The following is a 27,285-nucleotide window of genomic DNA, read 5'->3' on the forward strand; positions in this document are numbered from 1 at the left end:
GCTTTGCAGCAAAGTGGAAATAGTCTGCGATTTATTGTATTAACAATAAAATCAACCCGCTTGATGCTTCCATTCAAAACATCATCTGCTATTTACACATCCATACGCTTACATCTTGCTGCAATAGCCGCATACCTTTAAAATAGACAATATCTGTCTCTCTTCAGAGTGCCTGTTATTAAAGCATTTATGGAAGGAATCAAAAGAGTAATTCCCCCAAGACATCCGCCTGCCCAAGTGTGGAATCTCAATATTGTCCTCACCAGACTAATGGGTCCACCCATTGAGCCATTGCATAAATGTGAGCTTCAATTTCTCACTTAAAGTTGCTTTCCTCGTAGTTATTACATCACCATGGAGAGTAGGCGAGCTTCAGGCATTAACCATACAGTAACCATTTTTACAAGTACACCAAAATAAAGTGGTTCTTCGGACTAATCCTACATTTTTACCCAAAGTCATTTCTGCCTTCCATATCTACCAATCTGTTGAGTTGCCTGTGTTCTTCCCTCAACCAGATTCTGTGGCAGAACGTGCTCTACATACCTTAGACATTAAAAGAGCATTACTCTACTACATAGAAAGGACAAAGCCTTTCCGTAAAATAAAACAACTCTGTGTGGCTTTTGCTCCACCTCATGTTGGTAATCCCATCTCAAAATCAGGTATTGCATGATGGATAGTCAATTGCATTCAGACATGTTATGCAAAAGCTAAACAAACATTAACAATTCCCCCTAGAGCCCACTCCACTTGCAAACTAGGAGCTTCTATGGCCTTCTTAGGAAATATCCCCATAGATGTCATCTGCAAAGCTGCAACGTGGTCTACTCCTCACACATTCACAAAACACTATTGTGTAGATGTGTTAGCAAGACAGCAAGCTAGTGTGGGCCAAGTAGTTCTATGTACACTCTATCTGAAAGAGACACGTTAGTGATAGATTCCTTACCTTAGAATATCCCCAGGCGTCAGACTGGATCCGGAAACTTTTGCGTAGCAATACCCCTGCGCGCCGGTAGGCGTCGTCTGCGGCTCCGCGTCCGTCGTCGGCGACGTCGTCGGAGTACTTAGACGGCGCCCATGCGCGCTGACGTCAGTTCTTCTTTTTTCCGCGCCAGCTAGCGCAGATCCGGAAGAAGCTCTACCCCCAGTCATTTTTTGACTGAAAAATTTTGATCCTTTTTGATCTTCTCTTTAGTCGACTGTCTCGACTATCGGTGCCAGGGATGCCCGGGTTCAAGCCTTGTTCGAAGTGCGGCCGACTCATGTCGGTCACGGACCCCCATCGCCGGTGCCTGAAGTGCTTAGGCCTCGACCACGACGATCGTACCTGCGCCGACTGCCGGGCCCTGACGTCGAAGGCTAGGCGGGAGCGGTCCCGCAAGCGTCTCGAGCTGAGGCACTCGGCCCCGCGCCGCTCCAGGTCCCGGTCCCGGTCCCACGGGAGGTCGAGGGACAGGTCGCGAGGTCGGAGTCATCGACGTTCCGGGAGTGACCACCGATCGTCTGGTTCCAAGTCCTCATGTAAGAGGCATGAGAGGTCGGAGCGACACCATCGGTCCTCCGACCCGCCCCGACGCTCGCTCGATGCGGCCGGGGACTCGGGCGACACCGCCCACGCGGCTCCGCGGGAGTCGCAAGCGTCGCCGCCTGCCCCACACCTTCGGGTCCCTGGGCACGGCGCGTCGCAGGAGGAGGTCGAGAGGTACCTCATGGCCATGAGGGCCCTCCCTCCTCAGTCGGTTCCCGTGGCGCCTTCGGGCCGATCGGCTCCGTCTGGAGGTCCTTCCGGGTCGGGCGCTTCGGCCCCGACGACGTCGGGTGCTTCGGGCCCGGCGCCGCTGGCGACTTCGGTCCCGGCGCCGCGCGACCTCGCTGGATCCGGCTCCGGATCCGGGACCTCGCCGGTCGACCTTACGACCTCACCGGCGCCGTCCCTTCAGGTGTCGTCCCCGGCAGCCGATGTGGTTGCCGCCCCCAATGTTTCCTACGGTCCTACTCAGGAGTCGGAAGGGCGCCGCTGGGCGCCGATTCCGACGGCCTTTGGAGAGTTCTATCTCCACGAGGAGGCCCTGGCTGTTGATCCTGGTCTCCAGGAGCCAGGTGACGAGGAGCAGTGGGAGGGGTCCGAGGACCCTCTGGCACGTGATTGCCAGTCAAACCAGGACTGGACATATGAGCTTGGGGAGGCCAGTGGTATTGACACCTCGCCAGACACTGGATTTACGTCGCCCCCGACTGTGGCTTCGGAGGCGGGTTCTGCTTACAGCGTAGTGTTGACGAAGGCAGCTAAGGCCCTGAGCCTTCAGCTCCCCGTCGCGGCCGTGAGGACTAATCTCCTCTCCGAGGTCCTCAAACCGCAGTCCGGCTCCGCGGAGCCCCTCCTGCCGTTCAATGAGGCCTTGTGTGACGTTCTTCTGGGCACTTGGTCCAAGCCCGCCACAGGCCCCCCTGTGGACAGGAACGTGGCCAGACGCTACCGCCCGGCACCGGGCGACCCATGCTTTTTGTCCACCCATCCCACCCCCGAGAGCCTGGTCATCCAGGCCTCTAACTCCCAAACCGCATTCCCGTCGGCCCGCCCGACAGGGAATCCAAGAGATACGAACAGTTCGGGAAGAAGGTCTTCTCGTCTGTGAGCCTAGGGCTACGGTCTGTGAACACCAACTGTCTCTTGGGCCGCTACACCCACACTCTGTGGGACACGGTTGCGGAGGTGCTGCCACAATGCCCTGAGGAGGTCAGGGCTAAACTCAGCCAAACCCTTGCGGACGGCCGAGATGCGGCACGCTTTTCTATCCGGTGTGGGCTGGATACAACGGACTCACTGGGCAGGGCGATGGCAACGACGGTGGCGGTTCGACGCCACACCTGGTTGAGGTCCGCCAACTTCTCGGCCGATGTCCAGGCCACCCTCCTGGACATGCCGTTTGATGGCCGTCGCCTCTTCGGCGACAAGGCAGACCATGCGCTGGAACGTTTCAAGGACTCCAGGGCCACGGCCAAGTCCTTGGGCCTTACGGCCCCACGCCAGCAATCGGGTGCCTTTCGCTCCTTTCGTGGCCACGGAAGGGGCGCCCCACCACGTACCGTCAGCCACGCGCCGCAGAATGTTCAGCAACGCGGTGGCGGACGTGGGAACCGCCGTGGCGGTGGTCGGGGCCAGCGGCGAGGCCAGTCCACACCTCCCTCAGCAGCCCCTGCCTCAAAACCTTCCTAGTCCGAGTTTTCAGGCCCATGTGACGCCTGTGGGAGGCAGGGTTCGCCATCACCTCTCCCACTGGCATACAGTCACTTCGGACAGGTGGGTGCTGCAAATTGTCCGAAGGGGCTTCTCCCTCCCCTTCGAGTCATCCCCTCCATCCATGCCACCTCAATACCACCGTGTGTCGGGGGATCACTTGCAACTTCTGCAAGAGGAGGTTTCGGCCCTCTTGGCCAAGAGGGCCATCGAGCGCGTTCCTGGGCCAGAAGTAGGACGTGGTTGTTACTCCCACTACTTTCTGGTACCCAAGAAGGGCAAAGGGGGCCTACGCCCTATCTTGGATCTGCGGAACGTCAACGGCTTCCTCCGGACGGAGAAGTTCAAGATGCTCACTTTGGCTCAGGTCCTGGCTGCCCTGGACCCAGGAGACTGGATGGTAGCGTTGGACTTGCAGGACGCCTATTTCCACATCCCCGTCCTGCCGGCCCACCGGCGTTACCTACGGTTCATGGTGGGCCAAGAGCACTTTCAGTTTACCGTGCTCCCCTTCGGCCTTGCCAGCGCCCCACGGGTGTTCACAAAGGTGATGGCGGTGGTCGCAGCCCATCTGCGCAGGCAGGGGGTATCAGTCTTCCCCTACCTCGACGACTGGTTGTTGAAGGCGGGCTCGCCCCAGACAGTCGTCAGCCACCTCCAGACTACGGCCGACCTCCTGCACTTGCTGGGGTTCTCCATCAATGTGCCGAAGTCACACCTGTGCCCCTCTCAAAAGCTCCTCTTCATCGGAGCGGTTCTCGACTCGGCGCAGTTTCGGGTTTACCCACCCGAACAGCGGGTTCGGGATATTCAGGCTCTGATTCCTGTCTTCAGGCCGTTATCCCGGGTCTCGGTCAGGTTGACGCTGCGGCTTCTGGGGCTGATGGCCTCCTGCATCCTTCTGGTGCGTCACGCCAGGTGGCGGATGTGGGCTCTGCAGTGGGACCTGAAGTTTCAGTGGGCCCAGCATCAGGGCAACCTGTCCGATCATGTCCTGATCTCGGAGGGCACTGCGAAGCAACTGCAGTGGCTCACGGACCGCGACTGGGTCAGTGGCAGACCCCTCTCCCTACCCCAGCCGGAGCACGTAGTTGTGACGGACGCGTCCCTCCAGGGCTGGAGAGGCCACATGGGAGAGGCGGAGATCAGAGGCCTCTGGTCTCCGGCGGAGTCCCGGCTCCACATCAACCTTCTGGAGCTGAGGGCGATTCGTCTTGCACTGAAGGCATTCCTCCCCTCTGTCAGGGGGAGCGTAGTGCAAGTGTTCACCGACAACACCACCGCCATGTGGTACTGCAACAAACAGGGCGGTGTGGGGTCGTGGACCCTCTGCCAAGAGGCTCTGCGCCTCTGGCAGTGGCTGGAACATCAGGGCGTGTCCCTGGTGGTTCAACACCTGGCAGGCTCTCTGAATGCCAGGGCGGACGAACTCAGCCGCCGGTGCATGATGGATCACGAATGGCGTCTGAACTCGGACGTGGCGCAAGGTCTCTTTCGACAGTGGGGAGAGCCTTGGTTAGATCTATTCGCCACCGAAGAGAACGCGCAATGTCAGCAGTTCTGCGCGTTGGAATTTCCAAGGCGGCACTCGCTCGGAGACGCTTTTCGTCGCGAGTGGAGCTGCGGTCTGTTGTACGCCTTTCCGCCTATACCACTTCTGCCCAGAGTGCTGAAGAAGATCAGGCTCGACCGGGCCCAAGTTATCCTTGTGGCTCCGGACTGGGCACGAAGATACTGGTATCCCGAGCTACTCAGCATGTCAGTCGATCCCCCGATTCGTCTGCCTCTTCGGGAGGACCTTCTGTCGCAGCAGCAGGGGACGGTCCTGCACCCGAACCTGTCCAGTCTCCACCTACAAGCTTGGAGATTGAGCGGCGGCAGTTGAGGCCATTTGACTTGCCTCCCGAAGTCTGTGATATCATTCTGGCAGCCAGGCGTCCCTCCACAAAGTCGGTATACGCTTGCCGGTGGAACAGATTTGTGGCATGGTGCACAGCAAAGGCTGTGGATCCTCTCTCTGCACCCCTTTCGAAAGTGCTGCTCTTTCTTCTTTCCCTTGCCCAGCAGGGCTCTGCTCTGGGCACTCTTAAAGGGTACCTTTCTGCTCTATCAGCCTTCTTGAGGCTACCAGATCAGCCTTCTTTATTCAAGTCCCCTATTGTGAGTAGATTTCTGAAGGGCATCACACACATGTTCCCTCCTGTTCCCTTCGTGATGCCCCAGTGGGACTTGAATCTGGTTCTCACCTATCTGATGTGTGCTCCCTTTGAGCCGCTTCATAACTGCCCTCTTCGTCTCCTTACTCTAAAGACGGCCTTCCTGGTTGCCATCACCTCTGCCAGGAGGGTGAGTGAGCTCCAGGCTCTTTCTTCTTCTCCACCTTTCCTGTCTGTTCATCCTGATAAGGTGGTGTTACGTACACGACCTTCCTTTCTGCCCAAGGTTGTCACGGCCTTCCACATCGGGCAGTCCATCACTTTGCCCACCTTCTTTCCGCCTCCGCATCCCTCGAAAGAGGAGGAGAGGCTCCACCGTCTGGATCCAAAACGTGCGCTCTCCTACTACCTAGATCGCACACGCCAATTCCGGGTGGATGACCAACTCTTCGTTGGGTACGTGGGCGCGAAGAAGGGAAAGGCTGTGCACAAGAGGACCATCTCTAGGTGGATCATCTTGTGTATCCAAGCATGTTACTCCATGGCGAGGAAGGAGCCCCCAGCTGGATTGCGGGCTCACTCCACTCGGGCGGCCACGGCAACGACTACTGCCCTGGGCCGCGGTGTCCCCCTGCAGGACATTTGCCAGGCAGCTACGTGGGCCTCGCTGCACACGTTCGCAAGACACTACTGCCTGGACAGTCAAGTCCGGAGGGATGGCTTCTTTGGCCGTTCCGTCCTCCAGGACTTTCTGGTGTGATATTGGTTCGCAGACCCACCACCGGGGTTGGTATTGCTGGGTTATCTATTCTAAGGTAAGGAATCTATCACTAACGTGTCTCTTTCAGATGCACAAGTTACTACTTGTGTAACGATATATCTGTAAGAGACATTAGTTAGTGATAGATTCCTTACCGACCCACCCATCCTCCCCGTTCTGCGAACCGATATCTAGGGTTAAGGTCATCCCCTTTCAGGGCCCTAGTTTCATGGCACCAGTGTTAGTTCTATCATGGCTCTGCGTATCGGGCGCGGAAAAGCTGTGTTATCAGAACTGACGTCAGCGCGCATGGGCGCCGTCTAAGTACTCCGACGACGTCATCCCGGCGCTCACGACGCCGACGACGGACGCGGAGCCGCAGACGACGCCTACCGGCGCGCAGGGGTATTGCTACGCAAAAGTTTCCGGATCCAGTCTGACGCCTGGGGATATTCTAAGGTAAGGAATCTATCACTAACTAATGTCTCTTACAGATATATCGTTACACAAGTAGTAACTTGTGCTTCAAACCACTGCAACAGCTACAGGTTAGCCACCACTTAGGGAGATTACTGCTATATAGTCTATGCAAAGCATGTGATCTACTGCTCAAATGCCTCAAACGGAAAATGCTACTTACCCAGTTTGCATCTGTTATTGGCATGTAGAGCTGTAGATTGACATGTGCCTTCCCTGTTGCAGTGATATCTTACTTGGATACATACACATGGACATCTCTATCTTACTGCTCTTACGAACTCCATTATCACCCTCTGTGAGAAAACAATCTAACAATGGAGTCAATGTCCATGCGCACTATCACTGAAAGGAGGAGTCACCTACCTCGTCACTGAAAAAGGCTTCTTCGAAGAAAAACAAAGTGCAAACATCCAGACCCAACACTAGATGGCCGACTATGCAAAGCATGTGAATCTACAGCTCTACATGCGAAGAACAGATGCGTACTGGGTAAGTAGCAATTTCTTTTTGTTATTGGCAAATTATGCACCAGGTGGTGTATTATTTGGACAGTTTGGTAAATCCTTAATTCTGCAAAAAATGCTGCTGACACAGAATCACATACTTCCATTGACCCTTTCTCTAATCAAATGCTTCACTATGTGAGGACTCTGCCAGACATGTAGAGACCAATTCACACCCATTCCTAAAATTAGCATTGGTAAACCCATTAGGTCTGGGTTTAATGTGCCAACTAATGTAGTATTAGCATAGTCAATCAAAATACAGAGGAGGGAGCTAGCATGAGTGGGCTAAATTTTTACAGTTGCAAAGTAGTCCCTCATGTCCCAATGCAAGCACCCAAGTGGAGGCAGAACGATACATTTAGACAGCCGGTGGCATTACGTGAATGATGATTACTCCACTCCACTGAGCTGAGTCAAGATGTGATTGACATGGTCTGAAGCCACTGACTGAAAACAGCTGGTTGCAGATGGCCAGTGTTTGAAAGTGGCGGGCGCAAAACCCACTGAATGTCTATTGTTAGCAAATGTTAAACTATGACTAGATTAAGCCTTTGAAAGATGTGCCTCTAAGCAATGAGCTTCTTTTATTATCACGGAACACCTTTTTGGTTGATTTTGGATGTTTACACCAGATGTTGCTCTTAAACAGCCATTTTAAGAATTCTATAAGATATTCAATGCTTCTTTGCTGTAGCAGTTGAACCTTAGTGCATCTCTTTAAACATTCAACAGAGGCTTGTGTCAATTTTGGAGCATGGCGTGAACTTCCATTGTCTAATATTGAGTTGCTTCACATCCTACCTAAACAGTTGGTAAATGCTGGAAAGCTTACTTTAGACATTAAAATGTTGTCATGAAGTGTTCCTCAGTGATCAATACTAACACCCATGTTTTTTTAGCTTGAGCTGCTGAGTTATTTACCTCAGTGTAATGGTCTATCCATACATTAACAAGTGGTTGACCGATAACTTTATTTGAAAACGCATTGATCAATGGCATAATCAACCTTCTTTACTGCACTATCCAGCTACAAATGTGGATGGCAAACCACTTTCTGCTTAATCCACAAAAAATAAAGTTCCTACTGATCTCATCCATACATCCCACACTCATTGACAACCTAAAAGTTGGAGGGATCGTCCCCTCCATTTTGTATTTTGTACTATTAAAATCACTAGTTGCTACCCTAGACTTTGTCTGCTTTCTCAAACAACACTTCAGCAGCAAAGCCTAAGTTTCCGATTATAACCTATATTCATTTAAAAAGATCAAACACTTACTATTCCCCGCTCTCCTGAGAAGTGTAGCACTTACTATTGTCATTGGTTTGCCGGACTTTGGTAATTCAGTAGTAACTGGTGTACCAGAATCATCACTTGTGTCACAGAAAGCTGCTGTGCACTTCAGTCAGACTCCGCTACTAAAAATAGCACTACATCTCTCCTGTATTGAAAGTCCTACAATCGCTTCCCAGTGAAGCCAGAATAAAATGTAAGACTGGCTGTCTGGTATACACAGTATTCATTTGAAGAACCCAAGGTTACTTCATTTGAGATCACTCTTTCTCAGATTGAAGTACTGTGCCTGACTGTTGGGATCCACACTGTTCCTAGTAATCTGCATAATATCTATTGCATTTCACTTTTTGCTTCTTGCACTAATATTGAAGGGTGCAGCAGCACTCAAAGGTTCTTAAAGATATAATAAAAACTCCTTTGATCTAGCCCACTCCTTAATAATATAAAGTCAACATTTTAATATTGTTGTAAACCATTTTAGGACACTATTGTAAATTTCCCGATTCATGCCCTTATATAGGTATAAACCACCATGTCCTTATACAGGCATCAGAATCATAACCATATTTAGTCATACCTCATGCAGTCGAAATACGGCAGGGCTACTTCCACTAGTTCCGAAAATCTACAACGATTTCTTGGAAAACTCGGCTTCATCAGCTAGGGACTTTCCCTTGCTCGAGAACTGACTTGTCCAAGAACTCATGGAGTTTTCAAAGAACTGAGAGTCTTTAATGACGTTATTATGTCCACCTTTACGTCAAACTCGGCAACTTCAAGGTATAAATATGCCCACCCTTGCCTTAGCAAACACACGGTGGTTTGGAGCAGTTCGACTATCTACTTGCCCGACGCATCCTGCTACAGCAAGTGCCGAAGGAAGCCGACCCTCCAGCAGATGCACAGAGAGACGCTGTCTTTTCTCCTGCCGAGAAATCCAGCTCCAGTGTTTCCAGGCTACCCTTGCGGGTTTCTGGGAAATCGAGTCCTGAGCCTGACCTTCTTCATTCCAAACTAAGGTACGGAGCTGATTAAACCACAAGAGAAATCTTGGACAGATTCTTGGCAAAAGAATATTATATTTATGCTACACCTCACTTACTTCTTCCCTCATTCTAAGTTTAGGTTAGGTACGTCGGGGTAGGCGTATTTTAGAAGCACCAGTTGAGTACTTTTAGCCTCTGTTATTTATGTATGTATTTATCTAAGGTTTAGGAACCATAGAATGCTCTTGCAGTATTATTTTATTCTACTCTTTATACTGTATGTATACTATTTTACAACCAGTTTTACGATTGTAGCAGTTCATTTCTTATGCTTGAGAAAGAAGACTGTTCAATAAAACCTTTTTACTGAAAACACCCGTCTATCTATTTCTCGGCACCTCTGGTGAAACGAAGCATGCACGATTGACTGAGTGAAATATCTATCTATTGTTTCCACGACTCTGATGATCAGTTTTATCTTGGGGAAACAAAGTTGTCATGTTTATGCGGTTGTCAGAAACTAATCCCTTCTTGTTTATTCGAGAAAGTTACTAGTGACCTCTGAGCTAGCTGGCACTCACAATTAAGTCTAATGTATTCGATAGAGACCTAGTAGACCTCAGACTTACGTCTAATCTATAGTATATACTATTCCAATGCGGAGAGCCTATTGGGCCTATATGAACTACACTACAATATATAATAGTCCAAATTTATATTTACAACTATTCTGACTTATTTTTAAGCTCCAAGAAATCCTAATGTTTCTCTGGTATTCAATATAAAACTGAAAGATCTAAAGTGTCCACATTGTGCCATATTCAACCGGGACTCTTGGTTCATAACTACAATTATGCTGTTGCTTTTCTCACCCTTCTGCAAGCTGTCTTGTAAATGTTGGTGGTCCTTCCCCTGTGCCTTAAACCAGCATTCTTCGACCCATAGTTTCTTATGGTGCGTCTTGTCTTTTTTTGTTTGTTTTCGCTATTAGCGCATAATCTCAGCTGTTGTGCCTCCCTTCTTTCACAGATGCCACTGTAGTTGGGTGAGAGTAAATCATGAAGACTTTGCAGAGTATAATTTCGCTAAAAGGGCATCTCTCCATAGACACTATTTTTTTATTTTTTTTGTCAAATCGATTTATTGGTATTTGTTTTTATACAGAATTTTTATTGTAAACAATACAGTAGGGAAACTCACAGTACATTGGACGTTGTCTCATTGGCTGTGCAGCAGAGGGTTACATCGGGTATGCTGCAACAGGCTTTGAAACGAGGAATTGTGGGGCACAAACCTACATGTGCTATCAACGGAAGGATTACCCACCCAACGCTGGCTAAGCATGTGCTGTCAGGGCCATCGCCCCATGATAAGTCCATGGCTGTCCACACACTGAGTCTCTGTGCATCAGCATGAGGGGGGGTGAATCCTCCCAGCACCAGTCATACGTCTAAGATTGACTTTTATATATAACAGTTGAAACCAAACATTAAATGAAAACATGTAGAAACGATTGCAGCTACAGGAAAAAGGAAGAAAACACTCCCAATACCTACTGGTCCCCCCCCCTCTTTCCTTCCCAGAAGACAACCCACCCCCCCGTACGCCATTGTCCATCAAACGTAATTGCATCGTACTGCACACCAGGAACCCACACACCCCGACAATCGAGGTCGCCAGTCAAAAGGGTAGTTGATCTGGAGCTCATCCCGTGGCACACCCTAACTCTCCGGCAACATCACTCTGTCTTCCGCATCTTGTGCACCTCCCGCCTCCCCACCTCGCTGCAAGGCGCCAAGCATGGCTTCCCACCGCTCCGCCATAGGTTCCTTCCGGAGTCCCACCGTTTCCTCCCTGCGTATGGCCGTCAACTCCGCCCGGGCCCACGCTTGAAGGGAAGAGTTCCATGCCTGCGCACTTGGCGGGTCGCGCGCTTTCCAACGCCTCGTGAGGAGACGCGTGGCCACCACCAGGTCCAGGAAGTGAGAGGATGCCCTGTCCTTATGTGGTCTCTTGAATTGGTGCAGAATGTACTCCGGCCACTCTAGAGGTATGTTGCGACCCGTGCATCTACTGAGCGAATCGCCTATTGCACCCCAGTAGGAGGCAAGCCTGTGACAGTTCCATAAGAGGTGGAGGAGACCCGCATCCAATTCCCCGCACCTAGGGCAGGACGAGTCCACTCGGTGGAAATACCTATTTATGAGCGCAGATGTGAGGTAGGCACTGTGTACCACGTAAAGCTGTATTTGGCGAAAGCGCAGATTTCTGGGGATATGCATTGGGCTCTTCAGTATTTTGCCCCAGTCCTTGTCAGACAGTTCCCTACCCAAGTCCTGTTCCCATTTAGCCCTGAGTGGAGTTAAATTGATCCCTGTATGCTCCCTCAAGGACCTCGCAAACCAGCGCACCAAATGCCTACCCTTCCCCATGACGTGTAGGTACTGTATGGTTAAGTGCGTCTCAGGCTCCGCTGCCATGTCGCCCAACTTGGCCGTCATTTTAGCTACTAGGGACCGATGTAGCAGGAACCCCCCAGGGGGAAGCCCATGTGTCTCAACCAGCGTTTCGTATGGCACCAGCACACTGTCACGGTATAGGTCTCCCAGTGTCTCTATGCCTGCCTATGCCTGCCTCCTTCCAGTGGTTCAGCATGGGCCTCGCTAGGACACCAACCCCTCCCAGGAAAGCCTCCAATGGCACTGCATGCGCGCATATGTGAGGGCCTTCCGGGTAATGAAGAGGGCTCTGCGGAAGCACTTGAAGGCTACTGCCAGCAGTAGCAGGACCGGTTTTGCAGGCGCCGCCAGCGAGTGAAAGAGCTGGGAAATTCTTTACAGTGAGTACTGCGGCTCCGTCGTGGCGGTGTCTTCCCTACCTCTGTCCGCCAACCAGCGGGAAATCCACTGAAGTTGCGCCGCCAGGTAGTAATGCTCAAAGCAGGGGGCCGCCAGTCTGCTGCTATCAGTCGGCAAGAAAAGCTTTGCGAGTGCCAGCCGGTGTCTGGACGTTCCCCGTATGAAGTCCCGCAGCATCTTGTTGAGTGAGGAAAAGAATGAGGGTGGCACATAAAGGGGCAGTTGACGTAGTAGTACAGGAGCCTAGGGAGCATAATCATTTTGGCCAGTGCCACTCTACCCGTCGTGGTCAGCGGAAGAGTAGTCCAAAAGCGTATCTGGGATCCAAGCGCTGCCACCGCCCTACCCAGGTTGCCGTCAAACAGATCGGCCATTTGTCGAGTGACTTGCACCCCTAGGTATCGGAAGGTGTCGGCCTTCCATTGGACCCGCGCGGCACCAAGGCAGTACTCCGGGTCCTCCGTCTCCGTGCCGAAAGCATATAGGCACGACTTGCCCGCATTGACTTTAAGCCCTGAAACAACTGCGAACTGCTCCAGTACCTGGGCCAGCCTCTCCGGTATGCGTGTCACGTCCCTGACGAACACCAGTAAGTCATCCGCGTGTAGCGAGACCTGATGCGTCGCATCCCCTAGTGGGATCCCCGCTCCCAGTGTCTGTCGCAGCATCGCTGCCAACGGATCCATCGCCAGTGCAAACAGCAGCGGAGACAGAGGACATCCCTGACGAGTGCCCCGGCCAATCGCCACCAACTACGAAATATATGGGACCAGAGGAGCTGTACCGCCTGCATGAAGCTCTCGCCCAAATTATAGCGCGAGAGCACCGTTGTGAGGTATCCCCACTCCAGGCAGTGGAAGGCTTTCTTCAAGTCAGTTAACAGACACCCTGACCTAGGCCATACCCTTGGTGCTTCCTTTGCCACTCGAAAGAACCTCCTGAGGTTTAAATATGTAGACAGTGCTGGCACAAACCCGTTCTGGTCAGGGTGCACTAGGTGCGGGACCACTGCTGCTAGCCGCTCCGCTAAGATTTACGCAAAGATTTTGTAGTCCGTGTTCAGCATTGCTAGCGGTCTGTACGAGCTCAGAGCGGCGGGTCCCTGTCTGGCTTAGGCAAGGAAATTAGAAACGCTTCCCGCATGGACGGGGGGAACAAGCCTTCATCCATGGCAGTGTTAAACAGCTGAAGGAGGAGGGGCGCCAGGATATCTCTATTTGCCTTATAGTATTCCGCAGGCAGGCCGTCGGGCCCGGGGGTTTTTCCAGTCGTCATGTCCCCTATTGCGCTTCCAACCTCTTCCAAAGAGAGCGGGGCGTTGAGCTCTCCCCTGTGGCTCTCAGTCGCCTCGGGTAAGTCGAGGCGGTCGAGAAACGTTTCCAACGCTTGCCCGGGGCCCGTGCCGCGTGACTGATAGAGCTGCTTGTAGTGGTCGGTCAGGGCGCGGTGGATTTCTCTCTGGGTGTATACCGTTACCCCCTCCGAGTTGCGCAGCGCACTTATGGTGGCACGCCGCCCTTCGCTGTGCACCAACCAGGCCAGCAACCGACCAGCTCTATCCGCCTGGGCGTGCGTTCTAGCCGTGTGCGCCGCATAGTTATGGCAGCGGAACCGCTCTAGGAGCAGTGCAAGTCGCGTACATAGTTCGCCGAGTGTGCCAGAGTGCTCGCCCGTCCCCTCGCCCTCCCTTTCATATCTGAGAAGCTCCAACTCTAGGTCCGCCAGTGAAGTCGACAATTTCCTCCGTATGTTCCACGTGGCCCCCAAACAGTGCCCACGGATAGCCGCTTTGTGCGCCTCCCACTCCATTCTCCTAAAAGTATGCTAGGATGGCCATGCCCAATGAGGATCGGAACTCAGCGTCTTCAAGCGCAGCAGGTTGCAGTCGCCACGTGGGCACTGGGTGGCAGTCTGCCTCCCAGCTGATCTTAAACCGGAGTGGGTTATGATCGGAGTGCGTTCTCCCTAAGTATTCTGTCTTGGCAAGGAGTGGGAGCAGGTACTGGGTGCCAATTATTCTATCCAGTCGGACGTGCAGGTCATGGACTAGGGAGTAGAAGGAGTAGACCCTGTCTGTGGGATGCTGTGCACGCCAGAGGTCACACCCCCACCAGTGCGCAAGCCAATCCCTGAACGCTTGCGCAGTGGATGCTACTTTAGCAGCTCGAAGGGGAGGGAAGGACCTATCCAAGTGTGTGTCCAGTATCATGATAAAGTCCCCCCCCCCTAGTAGCCTGGGAAGCCCTGCGTACGGGTTGAGAATATGGTTCAGACTCTCCAGGTAAGCAGGCTGCTCTGCGTTAGGGGCATAGAGGGAGCCTAGTAGTATTTCGTGGCCATTCAGGCGCCCACGCGCCAGTGTGTATCTACCCGCAAAGTCCACCCGCGTGTCAGTAGAAGTGAAAGGGACACCCGCCCGCACCCAGATCAGCGTGCCACGTGCGTGTGCTGAGAAGACGGTACCGATTATCTGTCCCCTCCAGCGCCTGCGCAACTTGTCCATCTCGGTCAGTGTCATATGTGTCTCTATGAGGAGTGCTATCCCCACCCCGTGACGTTGCAGGTAGGAAAATACTGAATATCGTCGAGAGGGGGTGTGCATACCGCGGATGTTCCAGGACACTTAATTAGTGTGGGTCATGTGTCTGCTCTATGTGGTCCTGCGCTGAAGCGGGGGGGGCGCCCCGCGGGGGGTCCGGATGCGCCAGCTGGGTTAGGGAGACCAGTGTGCTGGAGCAAAAACATGTGAACTGTCACAGAGGATTCCACAAGAAGGGCAAGCCCCCAACAGGGTTTATGTCCAAACAGTAAAGAAATCCACCTCACCATAGTGAGTTTAACTCGGCGTGCTCGCTGACTGGGTTTGTGCGCTGCCAACAATCGCAGTGTGCTACGCCTCTAACCCCTGTCCCTGAGTACCTGGTACCTATACTCCCTCTCTAGTGCTGTGTGCCTGCCGCGGGCCCCCCCCCACTCCACCCATACGAGTAAGCAGTTAATGCTGATTAGTCACAGCTCAGGAGTTCCACCCCTCCTCCCCGGGGCCCAGCAGGCGACCACAAGCATACAACTGTGCAGTAGGGAAGGCAAGCGCGCCTCAGCAGCATCACTTCCGCACACCTGGCAACAATGGGAGAGAAGAAAGCGCCACAAACAGTAAACAACTTAATACTAAGTCTCTGTCATCCCGTTGACCTCAAGGCACCTCACATGAGGAGGTCCGCCGTCTGCGGCGTCACCACTGGCATCACCGTATCATCAGAGAGCACAGTTGAGGGGGATGACGGGCCGCTGTTGCCTGGGTCGCTCCGCGTCTGTGAGTCCTGTCGGCTCCCGCCGCGCAGTGCTCCCATGCTCACAACCGCTTTGAGGGCCTCCTGCCTTTCAATCTGCTTCTCCTCCAGGCTGGGAGCTGTTGGACCCATACTCCGGCCCCGGCGGACACCCCGCCTCCTGCGCTTCCTTGATTTCTGCACCTGCCATTCGCCTTCCGCCTCCGCTGTCTCAGGCCGCGCTCCTTGCCATTGCCCAGTTTCCTCCAGCCCGTCCCACACGTCGGATGGCGCGTCGAAGAAGCGGGCCCCATTTTTAGTGATCACCCTGAGCCGGGAGGGGAACAACAAGGAGTACTGCAGACCCAGCTCCTGTAGTTGCTTCTTCACCGCCAGATAGGTGCTCCTCCGTCTCTGCACCGTTGCCGTGTAGTCAGGGAAGAGCATCACTCGGCCATTACCCACCATTAGATTGTCCAGCTTCCTCGTTTCGCGCAGCACCACATCCCTGTCCCGATAGTTGAGCAACTTGAAGAGAAACAGGCGAGGTCTGGCGCCCGGGCGAGGCTTCTGCGCCGGCACACTGTGTGCTCGCTCCACTGCGAAGTGCGGGGACAACATCTCCGGGGGCAGGAGGTCTCTCAACCAGGATTCAGTGAAGCCCTCCGGGTCCTTCCCTTCCTCTCCTTCCGGAAGCCCGACCACGCAATCATTGTTGCGGCGGGAGCGGCCTTCCGCATCCTCCATGCGGTCTTCCAGCACGTGCACCCTATCCAGGATGTCTTGGAGCGTCGAGGTGTGTTGCTGCATCACCGGATGCATCTCCTGGAGCGACCGTCGCTGCTCCGTAACTGTGTCCGTCAATTTACAATGATCAGCGCTGAGCAGGGTGAAGTCAGACGTCACCTTGTCTATCCATGTCTCAAGTGATGCCTTTGTCTGTTCCAGCGTTGTGCCAATGCGCTCCACCGCCGCCAGTACAGTGTCCATCTTGACTGCGAGGGCCTCCGCCGGGCCCAGGCCCCACTCCCTGTGGGCCGCGTGAGGGGCCCAATCCATCTGCTACCTGCTGTTTTTGCAGTGTTTTATCCCTGAGCCTGCCCATCACAAGCTGCTGCGCAGACAACATCTATTCCCACTGGCCAGATGTCCAGCCCCCTATCTCGGTCCCCACCTGAGGCGTGGTGGAAAAGGCGTCCCTGTAGTCCAATGCCAGCAGAGGTTATTCGAGGAGGCTCCGAACCCAATGCAAGTGAGGCCCCAGCTCCCGGCGGATCTCACTCACCCGCTTGTGCTTCAGGTTGTGATCAACTGGCGTCTCTCAGCCCGACGGGGCTCGCCCCCACTGTCCAGCCCTTAGGCCACTGCCGTGCCCTCCCCGCGACCACCAGGGAGGCTGGGTCAGAGGACGCAGTGTCGAGGTCTAGCGGGCTGCCCCCGAGTCCGACTGTGCCAAGCCCACCCTGAGTGCGCAACCCAGCGTGGGCCCGGGGCAGTCAACCAGAGATCAATGCCAGGCTAGGCATTGTAAGTGGCCTCAGAGGCGAGTTCGGCGCTGTAAACAAGGGGGGGGGGGGAGGGCAGTCGCTCAGTCGATCCCAGGCAGCGTCCAATGCAGTTAGCCGCTCCAACCCCACTGTCCAGTCTGGGGGGGATTCGCTTCCGGATGGGGCAACCGCGTCTGACTGTGTACAATCCCTGCCAGCCAGCGCCAGTCCCGCGTGCGCCCCGGCAGCGGCTCTTGCACACCCCGCAGCCCACTGCAATGCCGCACCTGCGTAGTCCCAGGCAGCTAGTCGTTGGATGTTCTTCTCCTCACACAGCTGGTTTTTATAACACTGCGTCTGCAGTCCCGGTAACTAAGGCCACCTCCACGCAGCCAGGGCCTGATAGCTCCGCAGTCCGCGCTGTCCCACTGGCTTCCACGCACAGGGCACTGAGGCGTTCCGGGCGCAAGGGAGTCAAAATGGTGCCCACGTCTTTACCCAATATGGTGCCCAATATGTTCAAGGCCCAGGCTGTTATGGCCGCTCAGGCGACGCAGGCCTCCGACACCCAGCCTCCCGCAGCAACCGTCTGGTCCCGAGGATCGTCCAGAGCAGGGTTGTCTAAACACCCAGAGGCCCCCGGGGTTCGGGGGGGGGGGGGGGCACAGCGCTGTCGCCCGTCAGCTCTTTTACCTCCTCAGCTACTGCGTCTCCCAGTCAATGGCGGCGTATGTCACAGGGGCAGCCCTACCCCCTGCTCGGGGATGGCCGCCTGGGTATCACGAGGCACAAGCAGCCAGCCTGTCACAGTCGCCACGCAATGCAGGCCACCTCACTGTGTGGGTGCTCCCAAACCTCTGTGGCCCCCAAGCGAACCAGTGGCGGTCTCCGCAGCAGCTGCAGCCCCCAGACATAAGCAGTTTTATTCCCAGGGGCAGCCCTGCCCCAACTGACAGTCCTGGTCCGCAGGGGGCTTCCCAGGCCGCCGACACCGGTCTCCCGCCTCACCTCCAAGCCAGGGACTGTATAGGCATCGGGACGTGTCCCTGCGGGGCAGGCGCTCTCTCAGGCTCCGTGTTCGTGCAGCTACCGCGCCCGGGCTGCCCAGGTCCTCCCCAGGCTCCTCACCTCCACAAGGCTTCTCTCGTCCTGCCCCGGGCCTTGCGCTTCGCAGCACCCAGGCCCCCGCTGGAATCGTCACCAGCCCGGCAGCAGCAGCAGGTCTCCAGGCGTCAGCTGTCCGGGCTCACCGCTGTCTGCCAGTACGCCTTCGCAAGCAGTCGCTCCCAGCCGCCACTCCTTTCACGGCACCCGGCAGCTCCAGCTCCTCTGTCAGCTCCGCAGTCCCCGGGCAGCCCGCTATCACTGTCAGCTGTCCGGCGCCTCTTCCCGCCACCGTAACGGTCGCCGGTCACTGCGCGCGGCCCTCCGCCACAGGCCGCTGCGCCGCCATGCACCAGCCCGGGTAATCGTCGGCCGCCTCAAAAGGTCCCCGCAGCGTCCCTACACCTTCGCCGTGCGGCCCAGTCTCTAGGGGCACCTCCGGTAGGGCTATCTCAGGATAATTAGGGGTTTGTAATGCGGAGCTCTATACTATTGCATCCGCCATGTTGGCTGGCTAGCCACGCCCCCTCTCCATAGCCACTATTAATCAATCATTGCTTACTAGGCAGCATGGTTAAAATCTCAGATCAAGTTAATATCCCATATGAAGGAATGGATAAGATTTGGTACTATATACACAGATAAAGTGGACATATTTGTTTTATATGGCAAACAAGTACATGTTGTTTATCATATAATGTGGTTGTGAGACACCACCGTGTAATAAACTCACAACCCTGTCTTGGGTCCAGTCAGGTTTCTTTGTCAAACCTCAGCTCAACCCTGGGTAGCTGTGGCTTTGAGCAACCAGCCTTTAACAAAGGAGCAAGGGTAAAGCAACTTAACAGCACCTAAACGATTAAACAAGAAAGAAACATCACTCTTGAGAAATCTGACACCAATTTATAAAACTAGGTGGTATTCTTATGAATTTATAGACACAAAAACAAAAAGATCCCCCATCGGGTTCCGGGAATGCAATTACTTGAAGAAACTTTAAACCACAACTCTAACCGTGAACAAGCATTGACAAATTCAACACATTTGATACTTAAAAACTTTTCCATCAAAATGTTTGTCAAAGTTGAATCCCAGTTACTTTGCGCGACCCACCCCGGGAGGAGCAGGCCTGGGAAACTAACAAAGCCCTAAAAAACAGTTACCTCCAAAATGAAGCGCTCTCCAGTCCAGTTCCTGCGTTAATGGAAACTTGCCATTTACTCCAATGGAGCAGTCCTGATATAAGAGATGCAAGATGCTGAAGGATGCTGAGGATGCTGTGCGGTTGACTGGAGACTTACTAGAACTAGTGTAGCAACTTTGGCCACAGGGGTTGTTGTACCTCGCCTTGGTCCAGCAATAGGCCAGTCGTTCCTAGGCTTCTAGCCTCTGGACACAACGAAACCAGCGGTCCCCCTCTTCTGGCGAAAAGTCTCCTTCTGGGTAACCACATTTTACTCCGACAACCCTCCCATGTCCAGCAGACTCTGTGTAACTTTTGAGCATTGGGACTCAGTCTCCCAGTCTACACTGCGACAGTGAGCAGCTATCTAGTGATTGGGGCTACCAACACACCCTGGCAGGCTTCCTCAGCTTTTGTGACCCTATGCAGCGAATAGGAAGTCAACCTAGTGACTCTTAGAGTTTCTGCTTTTAGCTAGGATCAGAGGACGTCTCTTCATAAGCAGGATATCACCAGTACAGTCCTATCTTCGTAGTGATCAGCAGGTGCAGACCAGTTTCAAATCAGCCTCTTCTTTGCCAGGTTCAAGGTCAGCATGGCAGTCAGTCCTACTTCAGTCCTCTTCTCCAATCCAAGCAAGATCTGAGTTCTGGGGGCCAAGGGACCCTCTTTTAGTGCCAGAAAGTGCCCTTTGGGGAGATTGCAGTCACTAGTCCACGAGCTACTTGGATCTCTCCTGCCTAATGACAACTTCCTGTGGAGTGTGGCATCTATGTTTCACAGAGTGCTCAATTCTGCTTACTCTCAAGATGGCTAAATCCCTCTCTATGTGTGGTGCTTGGTAGCCCTCCCTAGGGTCGTGGCTACCTCTGGGCTACGCGTCATCTAGATGGAGGAAGAGCCCCTCTTGTGTGTTCATGCCAGTTGCTCATCAAAGGCAGCATCCCTTTTGGAGCACGCCTTTTGGGTTCACACGCTGTGTGACTTTTCCGGCCAAGAGGAGATAAAATTTCCTCTGCCGGCAGAACCTTTGTTGGCTTGCCTGCTAGTCATTTACACTTATCCCCAGGAGGCCCGAACACTGTCCTGAGGACAGACCTTTGTGTGCAACTGAAACGAGAACTGGAAACCTTGGCAACAAAGTGGCAACTTACTAAAGTTGCAATTTTACCACCAGTGACATTAAATCCGATTTGACTATCTAAGTGGAATTAATGAAGTGATTCTTTTGATACCTTGAAGTCCAACTTTAGAAATCCCATTCAGATGTTAGTGGGGCTGAGATGTCAGCCTATACCTCTTTTCTCGCCAATGGGATGACTAGCATTTTGACAGTTAAATTTCATTGTGGATTTTTATAGTTAGGACCTTCAAAACATGAAACTGCAGGTCCAACCATTTAATATAATGTACCCTGCCTTTAAGGCTCAGTAAGCCTGCTTTAGTGGGGACTTACAAATATTAAATAGGAAGACTTGGGCTTTGCCATGGCTTTAAATTGTAAAGTCGAGTAGCTGTTTAAACTGCTCTGCCAGCAAGCAATTTAGGCTGGGAGTTATGCTTTTGCCATATCACACTCGTGGTGGCACAACTAGTGATGCAGTCTACAAGAGGCACTTTAACTTACGAGCCCTAGGAACACCTGGTACCATATATTAGGAACTAGCAAGTAAGTCAAGTTATGCCAACTGGGGGTAAACCAGTTAAACATGCACCTTTTTAAGGGTCTGAGCACATACACAGAGTCCTGATTAGCAAGCTTCAGGACATTTCATTACATCAGCGACTAGTAGTCAAAATGGGAGCAAAAAGCGTAGGTGAACCTTCAAAAAAAATCTGTTTCCCCACATGGCACAATACATGACACTAATCTAGGTTTTAAGGTAGAGGATTTGGGTTAACCATGTATCTGTTTGTTTGTGCCAGTGTTTCATTGCACAGCTCTGGTGCCGATTCATGGTTGCTGAAAGGAAGGCTGACATGAAAAAAGGGACAGGCATTCTTGAGAGTCAGGTGGCAGATTTCCTGTTTCTGGTGCTTTTTGTCATAGTCATCTCATCACCAAGTGGGGCCTCCAGTGCTGTGGAGCAGTACATTATGGGAAGGAATCATTGGTAAAGTAATTAATGCTGCAAGCTTCCTTCCCTTTCAAAGTGAGACTTTACAATTGTGTTGACTTTTCAGATTGTACACTGTGCAAGAAAAGTAACATCTGCATGTTTTGTCACTTATGCATACTTATTTTCATACTAACCTCTGCTTATTGCTTTCTGAATTTTATTCCTCTTCTTTCTAGCAGATGACATGTGTTTATCTGCTATTTTTGCCTAGATTCTGAGAGTCGCCTCCCAGAAAGCCTTAGTCAGGTGACCGAGTCCGAGACCCTGTCCATAACACCAACATCAGAACCCTCATCCCTCTCTTTCCCTGGTAAGGAAGGAGACCATTGCAGTTATAAATAGTTTGATACAGTCACTAGCTGTCATTTCGTTTGTATCTGTTTTCATGATTGCATGCCACATCAATTGTTTGAATTCTTTTTGGTTTCAGAGTAATTTAATGTAAATATGTTGTTTGTCATTGGGTGTAGAATTTGTTTTAGAGTGCAGTATTAGCTCGAGAGAAGGCACAACTTTATTTGATACGGAACATTGAGGCAAGCATTATATTTTTACCTCACACTTTATTACTTACAACAACCCTTTGACTAAACAAATCACTTTTCAAGAAGGCCAGATTTCCCATCAATTTATGGAAAAGATCAAGAGAAATAAACTCCAAAACATAATGTTTCAGCATATATGTTGTCTAAAGAACCACTACAGTGATCTCTGGATACTGCATCTCAGCCTCTTATTTCTGCAGATTTCCAAAAATGGACTTCCAATTCTTAGGGTGAAACTCATCAAATTGGCACCACAAAACACCAACTCAGTTCACCAGCTACATCTCAAACCTATTTAGTATCTGAGGCTGTGATAAACAAAATATCAAGTACAACAAACTGCAATCAGTCATAAAAATAACCTTATCGCTGCTTGATAGCAGCAATCAGTATAGTTCAAATAAATATCATAATTCAAGGGTAGATCCGTTCTTGCCTCAATGTATAATTCGTATAACGATGCCTTCACTCTTGCTGGCATTGTTCTGCATTAGTTGTCAGGACTGGATAAAAGTATTATGCTCTTTTAAACCATACATCCCACTAATGAAATGTTGTGGCTGAAGGTCCTATTGCATAATTTCTTAAATATGGAGTCCCTTGCCCAAGGAACATATCTGTGGATAGTCTGCATCCTTTGGAACTTATTTTTGCTCCAGAAGAATTTAAATCAAACTAGCATTAGCAATTACATAACCCATTTGGTTCCTCCGGCCAATAATAGTAAAGAAACTCTTGCTAATTTGTTTTCTGCAGTGAACAAAATGTAGACTCCTAGTTGTTTGTTTCATATAGATCATCTTAGATCATTTAGCCCCAAGAAACGACACCATACCTAGCTTGAAATTATCCAGATATTCAAGATACTTCACTGGTTGAATACTAGATTTTGACTTTGGAATATTAAGTATTTTGCCATCTTCTGGAGTCAGAAACACTTCTCAATGCAGTGATTTAACTTCTGACTTTTACATACAAGTCTAGGAGCTCAATGTGATTACTTGGCCATGCTGTCTGGAATGTATCAACCTCTTTCAGGAGTTTGAATTAATTGTAAACCTTAATCATACATATCCCACAGTTGGAAATACTTCAGTTTTGGAAGATCTTCTTGTCTTGCAAACGAATGATGTTCCAGAAACTAACATAAGAGTGGATTGTGTCCACCTTTTAGAGCTTTTAATAATATATAATCACTGCCTCATCCTGCTATTTATTAAGGTAAAATTAAATTATGGACTACACTTGCTTTAAAGGCATCTGTAGTGCTTTTCATTTCAGTTCCTGAAGCCTAGGACTACTACAGTGCAAGTGATGCTTTTATCGATAGTCCTGCGATGGAATACCTCAACTAGAAGCCCTCCAAGCGGTGCTTAATTTGTAAAAGAACATGTGATGGGGTCCAAAGTTGTGCTCCAAAGCCTGTGGGCAGCTCTAGCAAAGGTTGGGGTACCATATTCCAAAGCTCTGTAATTTTGATTCCATCTCATGCCTCTTGATTCACCAACAGGCACTCCCTGTCTCTTTATCTCACTCTTGCATGTTATTTTTCATCCCTGCTTTCTCCCTGTGTCACTGTTTTTCTGTCTTTTTCTTCTTCCTTCTATCTCTGCTTTGTGTATTATCTCTCTTTTACTGTTATTCAAAGGCACTTGAAGGGAAATAAGGTCTGTCCCCAAATATGAGTGCTGCCTCACGCGCTCAAATTAAGCACTACCACCAAGTGATCAGCTGCAGAACGTTTTCTGTAATCAGCTGGTGAGTCCCTTTTATTACTCAGTTGAACTAGAGGATTTTTTTTGCAAGATGACTTAGGGAATGCCACAAAACTTCCATAAGAATGGGGAACTCAGCGTTCTTCAAACAAGGGCTGTAACTACAAAAAGCTTACTTTCTCTCCGTCTGTGCTGTGTGATCTCTCTTTGGATCATTATAAAGAGGGTACATTGATTATACCAACTGAAAAACTCTGAATTGGATTTTGAGCCCTTTCTTGCCAGGTCCCTATATGGCCAGGATAGAAACAGGTCTGTGTTCAGTCAGTAGTGTCCTTCAGATATTTGAAGTTCCAGTTGTTAACTGTCTAGGTTAAACCTAGTTATGATGTGCACTGTTGATGATTTTGAGGGCCTTGCAATTATGCCAGAAACCCTAAAGGATGTTTCATAGAGATGAAGCAATATTAACAAACCATGTCATTGACGTCAATTTTTGTGCTGCTTAACACCTGGTAGAATAACCATACAATTGATATATAAACCTAGTTCATTATGTTACCATTGTGGAAATGCGTAATCAAGGCCAGCCTTTGCAGTTAATACCATTTTAACAATCTGAAGGAAAATAAAACTGTGCTTAGCACCTTTGCATCCCCTGCATGCTCAGGAGCATATGTAGAAATGAATGCACATGCTTGAGGATGATAGCGATGCTGAGACAAGGGTCCTGATCTTCACAAAATGTCAGCCTGGCTTGAAAGTAATTCAGCCTTAAGCTGTATCCAGGTCCTAAGTGTATTCATAAGGCTCCCCATCTTTGAGGAGCTAGCCAGAAAGACCTGTTAAAGAGAAAGCTGGAAAGTCAATCATGGGTAATGAAGGGCAACAACAAAGATGGGTGGAGCACTTTGAGGTACTGCTGAACCAGACATGCCGCAGTCTCCCCCACACATACAGACAGCTTACAGAAACCTGCCCATTACCTGCAACAGACCACCCAAGCAAGAATCATGGCAAGCCATCAAACATCTGAGGATTGGAAAGAAAGCAGGATATTTCAACATTCAATGTCTGCCTTCAGTGCTTCTGCAAAAAACGTCAGTCGAGATGCTCTACCCCATGCTTGGAAGGATCTGGGAAGAGGAAAAGGTGCCATTAGACTGGTCGGAGAGATATCCAATCACAATCCCTAAGAAAGGTGACCTGAGTAAATGCACAAACTGCAGAGGGTTAACTCTTCTATCAACCCCAGGCAAAGTGTTCAACAATGTCATCCTGAATAGCATGAAGGAACAAGTCGACTCTCATTTAAGAGACTAGCAAGCTGGCTTTCGCAAAGATAGGTCCTGCACAGACCAGATTGCAACACCGTGCATCACCATTGAGCAGTTAATGAAATGGAACTTCCCCGTCTGCCAACTGCGACTATGAGAAGACATTCAACAGTATGGACTGAGAGACCCTTTGAAAACTCCTCCCCCACGATGATGTGCTTTATAAACTTATAAGAATCATCAGGAACTCTTTGGAAAGAATGACCTGCAAGATAGTCCATGGAGGACAACTTAACATAACCTAACATAACATGTGCATTTGTAAAGCGCACAATTACCCAAAGTTGTCCTGGCGCTGAATAACAGATGTTTATTATTACCCAACTCAATGGTACTCACAGAAGCCTTCCAATTGAGGACCAGGCACCAGAGTTGTGTGCTCTTGCCTTTTCCCTTCCCCCTGCCCATAGATTGGATCATGAAGACATCCACAGCAAGGAGCAAAATAGGATCCAGTGGACACTTTGGACGCTGCACGACGACCTGGACTTTGCAGATGATCTGGCCCTACTCTCCCATACCCATCTGCAGATGCAAGAAAAGACAGGCCGTGTGGCAGCCACATCAGCACAGCTTGGCCTTAACATCCACAGGTGAAAAACAAGATCCTGAAGACTGACGTGTCCTGTAAAACTGTAGTTATTTTTGCAGGTGATGCACTGGAAGAGGCTGAGGCCTTCAATTACCTGGTCAGTGTCATAGACCAGCAGAGCATCGCAGACGCTGACATCAAGGAAAGAATCAGCTAAAGAAGATCTGGAACTCCAAGGAGCTAACGCTGCAAACCAAGAGCAGGGTTTTTAACATCAATGTAAAATCAATCCTTCTGAATGGAGCAGAAACTTGGAGAACAACAGTGACCCTCAGCAACACAGTCCAGACCTTTGTCAACACCTTTCTGAGGAAAACTCTAAATCCGTTGGACAAACACTATCAGCAACAACGACCTATGGCAGCAGACTTTCCAACTCAATGAAGGGCTCGATAGGTCAAACCCTCAGTAAGCCTACATAAAAACAGGACCAGGCACGTCCTTACCTGGTGCCCTCAAGGCAAAAGGAAAAGAGGAAGGCCAAGACACGCCTGACACCAAGGCCCACGAGGCTGACTGGAAGGGGATGGTTTACGCCTGTAGTCAGATTGAAAGAAATGCCCAAGGCAGAGATGGCCTAAACCCCAAGAGGGATAGTCGGCGTACGTAAGTCCACATCGTTGAACAAATTGTGTAGAGCAACTTTCTACAAGAGACAACTATCTCCTGAATCTTAAGTTCAATTTCCACGTATGTGCTTCCTATTAGCTACAAAAAAATAAAGGGCTGCTGTAAGCGAAGTCATATTTAAATAAATAAAACAGTATTGCAAACGACAGGTAAAGTCAGAACCTCAAGACATCCTATGTTTCCCTGAAGAAAGGACAGTGAGGAATTAACTACTGGAATGCCATGGACGAACCATTTATTTCTACTACTTTGCCTTCTTAAGTGTGGTGGACCTAAATGGTTCATCCATTGCTGTGTTAAAGAAAATCATTCAGGTGCGAGGACCAAAAGTATTAAAAAAAAAAAAAGAACAGCAATTTTAGGGCAGAAGGGAAGATCTCCCCTCATATCTCAAAATTATTTTCCAATTAGTATGATGCGCAGCACACAACATGACTGAACACATTTGATCCCGAAAGGAAACTATTGAAATTTGTTTTAAAAGACTTTGGCTATAAGTCTATATTAGATCTTTAAACCTAAATGCATTAGTAATAATCCATTCTTCTTTACATCTATATTTTGCACATTCACAGGAACCAGACAGCGAATTATAATGACGTGAGGGACTTTATATTCCAGTTTCCATTGCCCAGTGGTAAATGAGGTCATCAAAGAATTCGCCAATGTTACAAGTGCTACATTTTTAACTGCATTCATCGTCAATGTTTATCAGTTGAATGATGAGTGTGAAATAAGAATTTGAAAAGATGCTGGCTAAAAATACAAATTATATAATCTCGAAATATTGGGAAAGGATCTGCCGAAATAGAAATTTTGCAGAAGATCCTGCACAACTGACACTTGATCTATTGCATCTGATGGTGTTTCATAAGGTATTGCTAATCTTGATTTGAGTGAGACAGAGCTTAAATGTTGTGCAACTCTATAGATTCAGCCCTATAGACCTAAAACCATCTACATGACTTTCTAACATGAAGGCCATTTCTTCATCAGAGGGCAATATAATATT

At 50.4% G+C, this 27,285-nt stretch overlaps 1 protein-coding gene across 3 annotated transcripts in view; it reads left to right on the forward strand.

Annotated features, from left to right (window-relative positions):
* The window catches only part of ZFYVE26 (zinc finger FYVE-type containing 26), a 710,441-nt gene that overhangs the window by 394,327 nt on the left and 288,829 nt on the right, over window positions 1-27,285 (forward strand). For 2 of the 3 annotated variants that reach the window (XM_086937127.1, XM_086937128.1), the window contains exon 26: window positions 21,666-21,764. The exons of the other annotated variant lie outside the window; for it this stretch is intronic. In XM_086937127.1, coding sequence (XP_086793253.1) covers window positions 21,666-21,764 — 99 coding nt within the window. The remainder of the gene's footprint in view (window positions 1-21,665; window positions 21,765-27,285) is intronic. 3 annotated transcript variants of the gene reach the window in all.

Source organism: Lissotriton vulgaris, chromosome 9, assembly GCF_964263255.1.
Source record: "Lissotriton vulgaris chromosome 9, aLisVul1.2, whole genome shotgun sequence".
Classification (NCBI taxonomy): Eukaryota; Metazoa; Chordata; class Amphibia; order Caudata; family Salamandridae; genus Lissotriton; species Lissotriton vulgaris.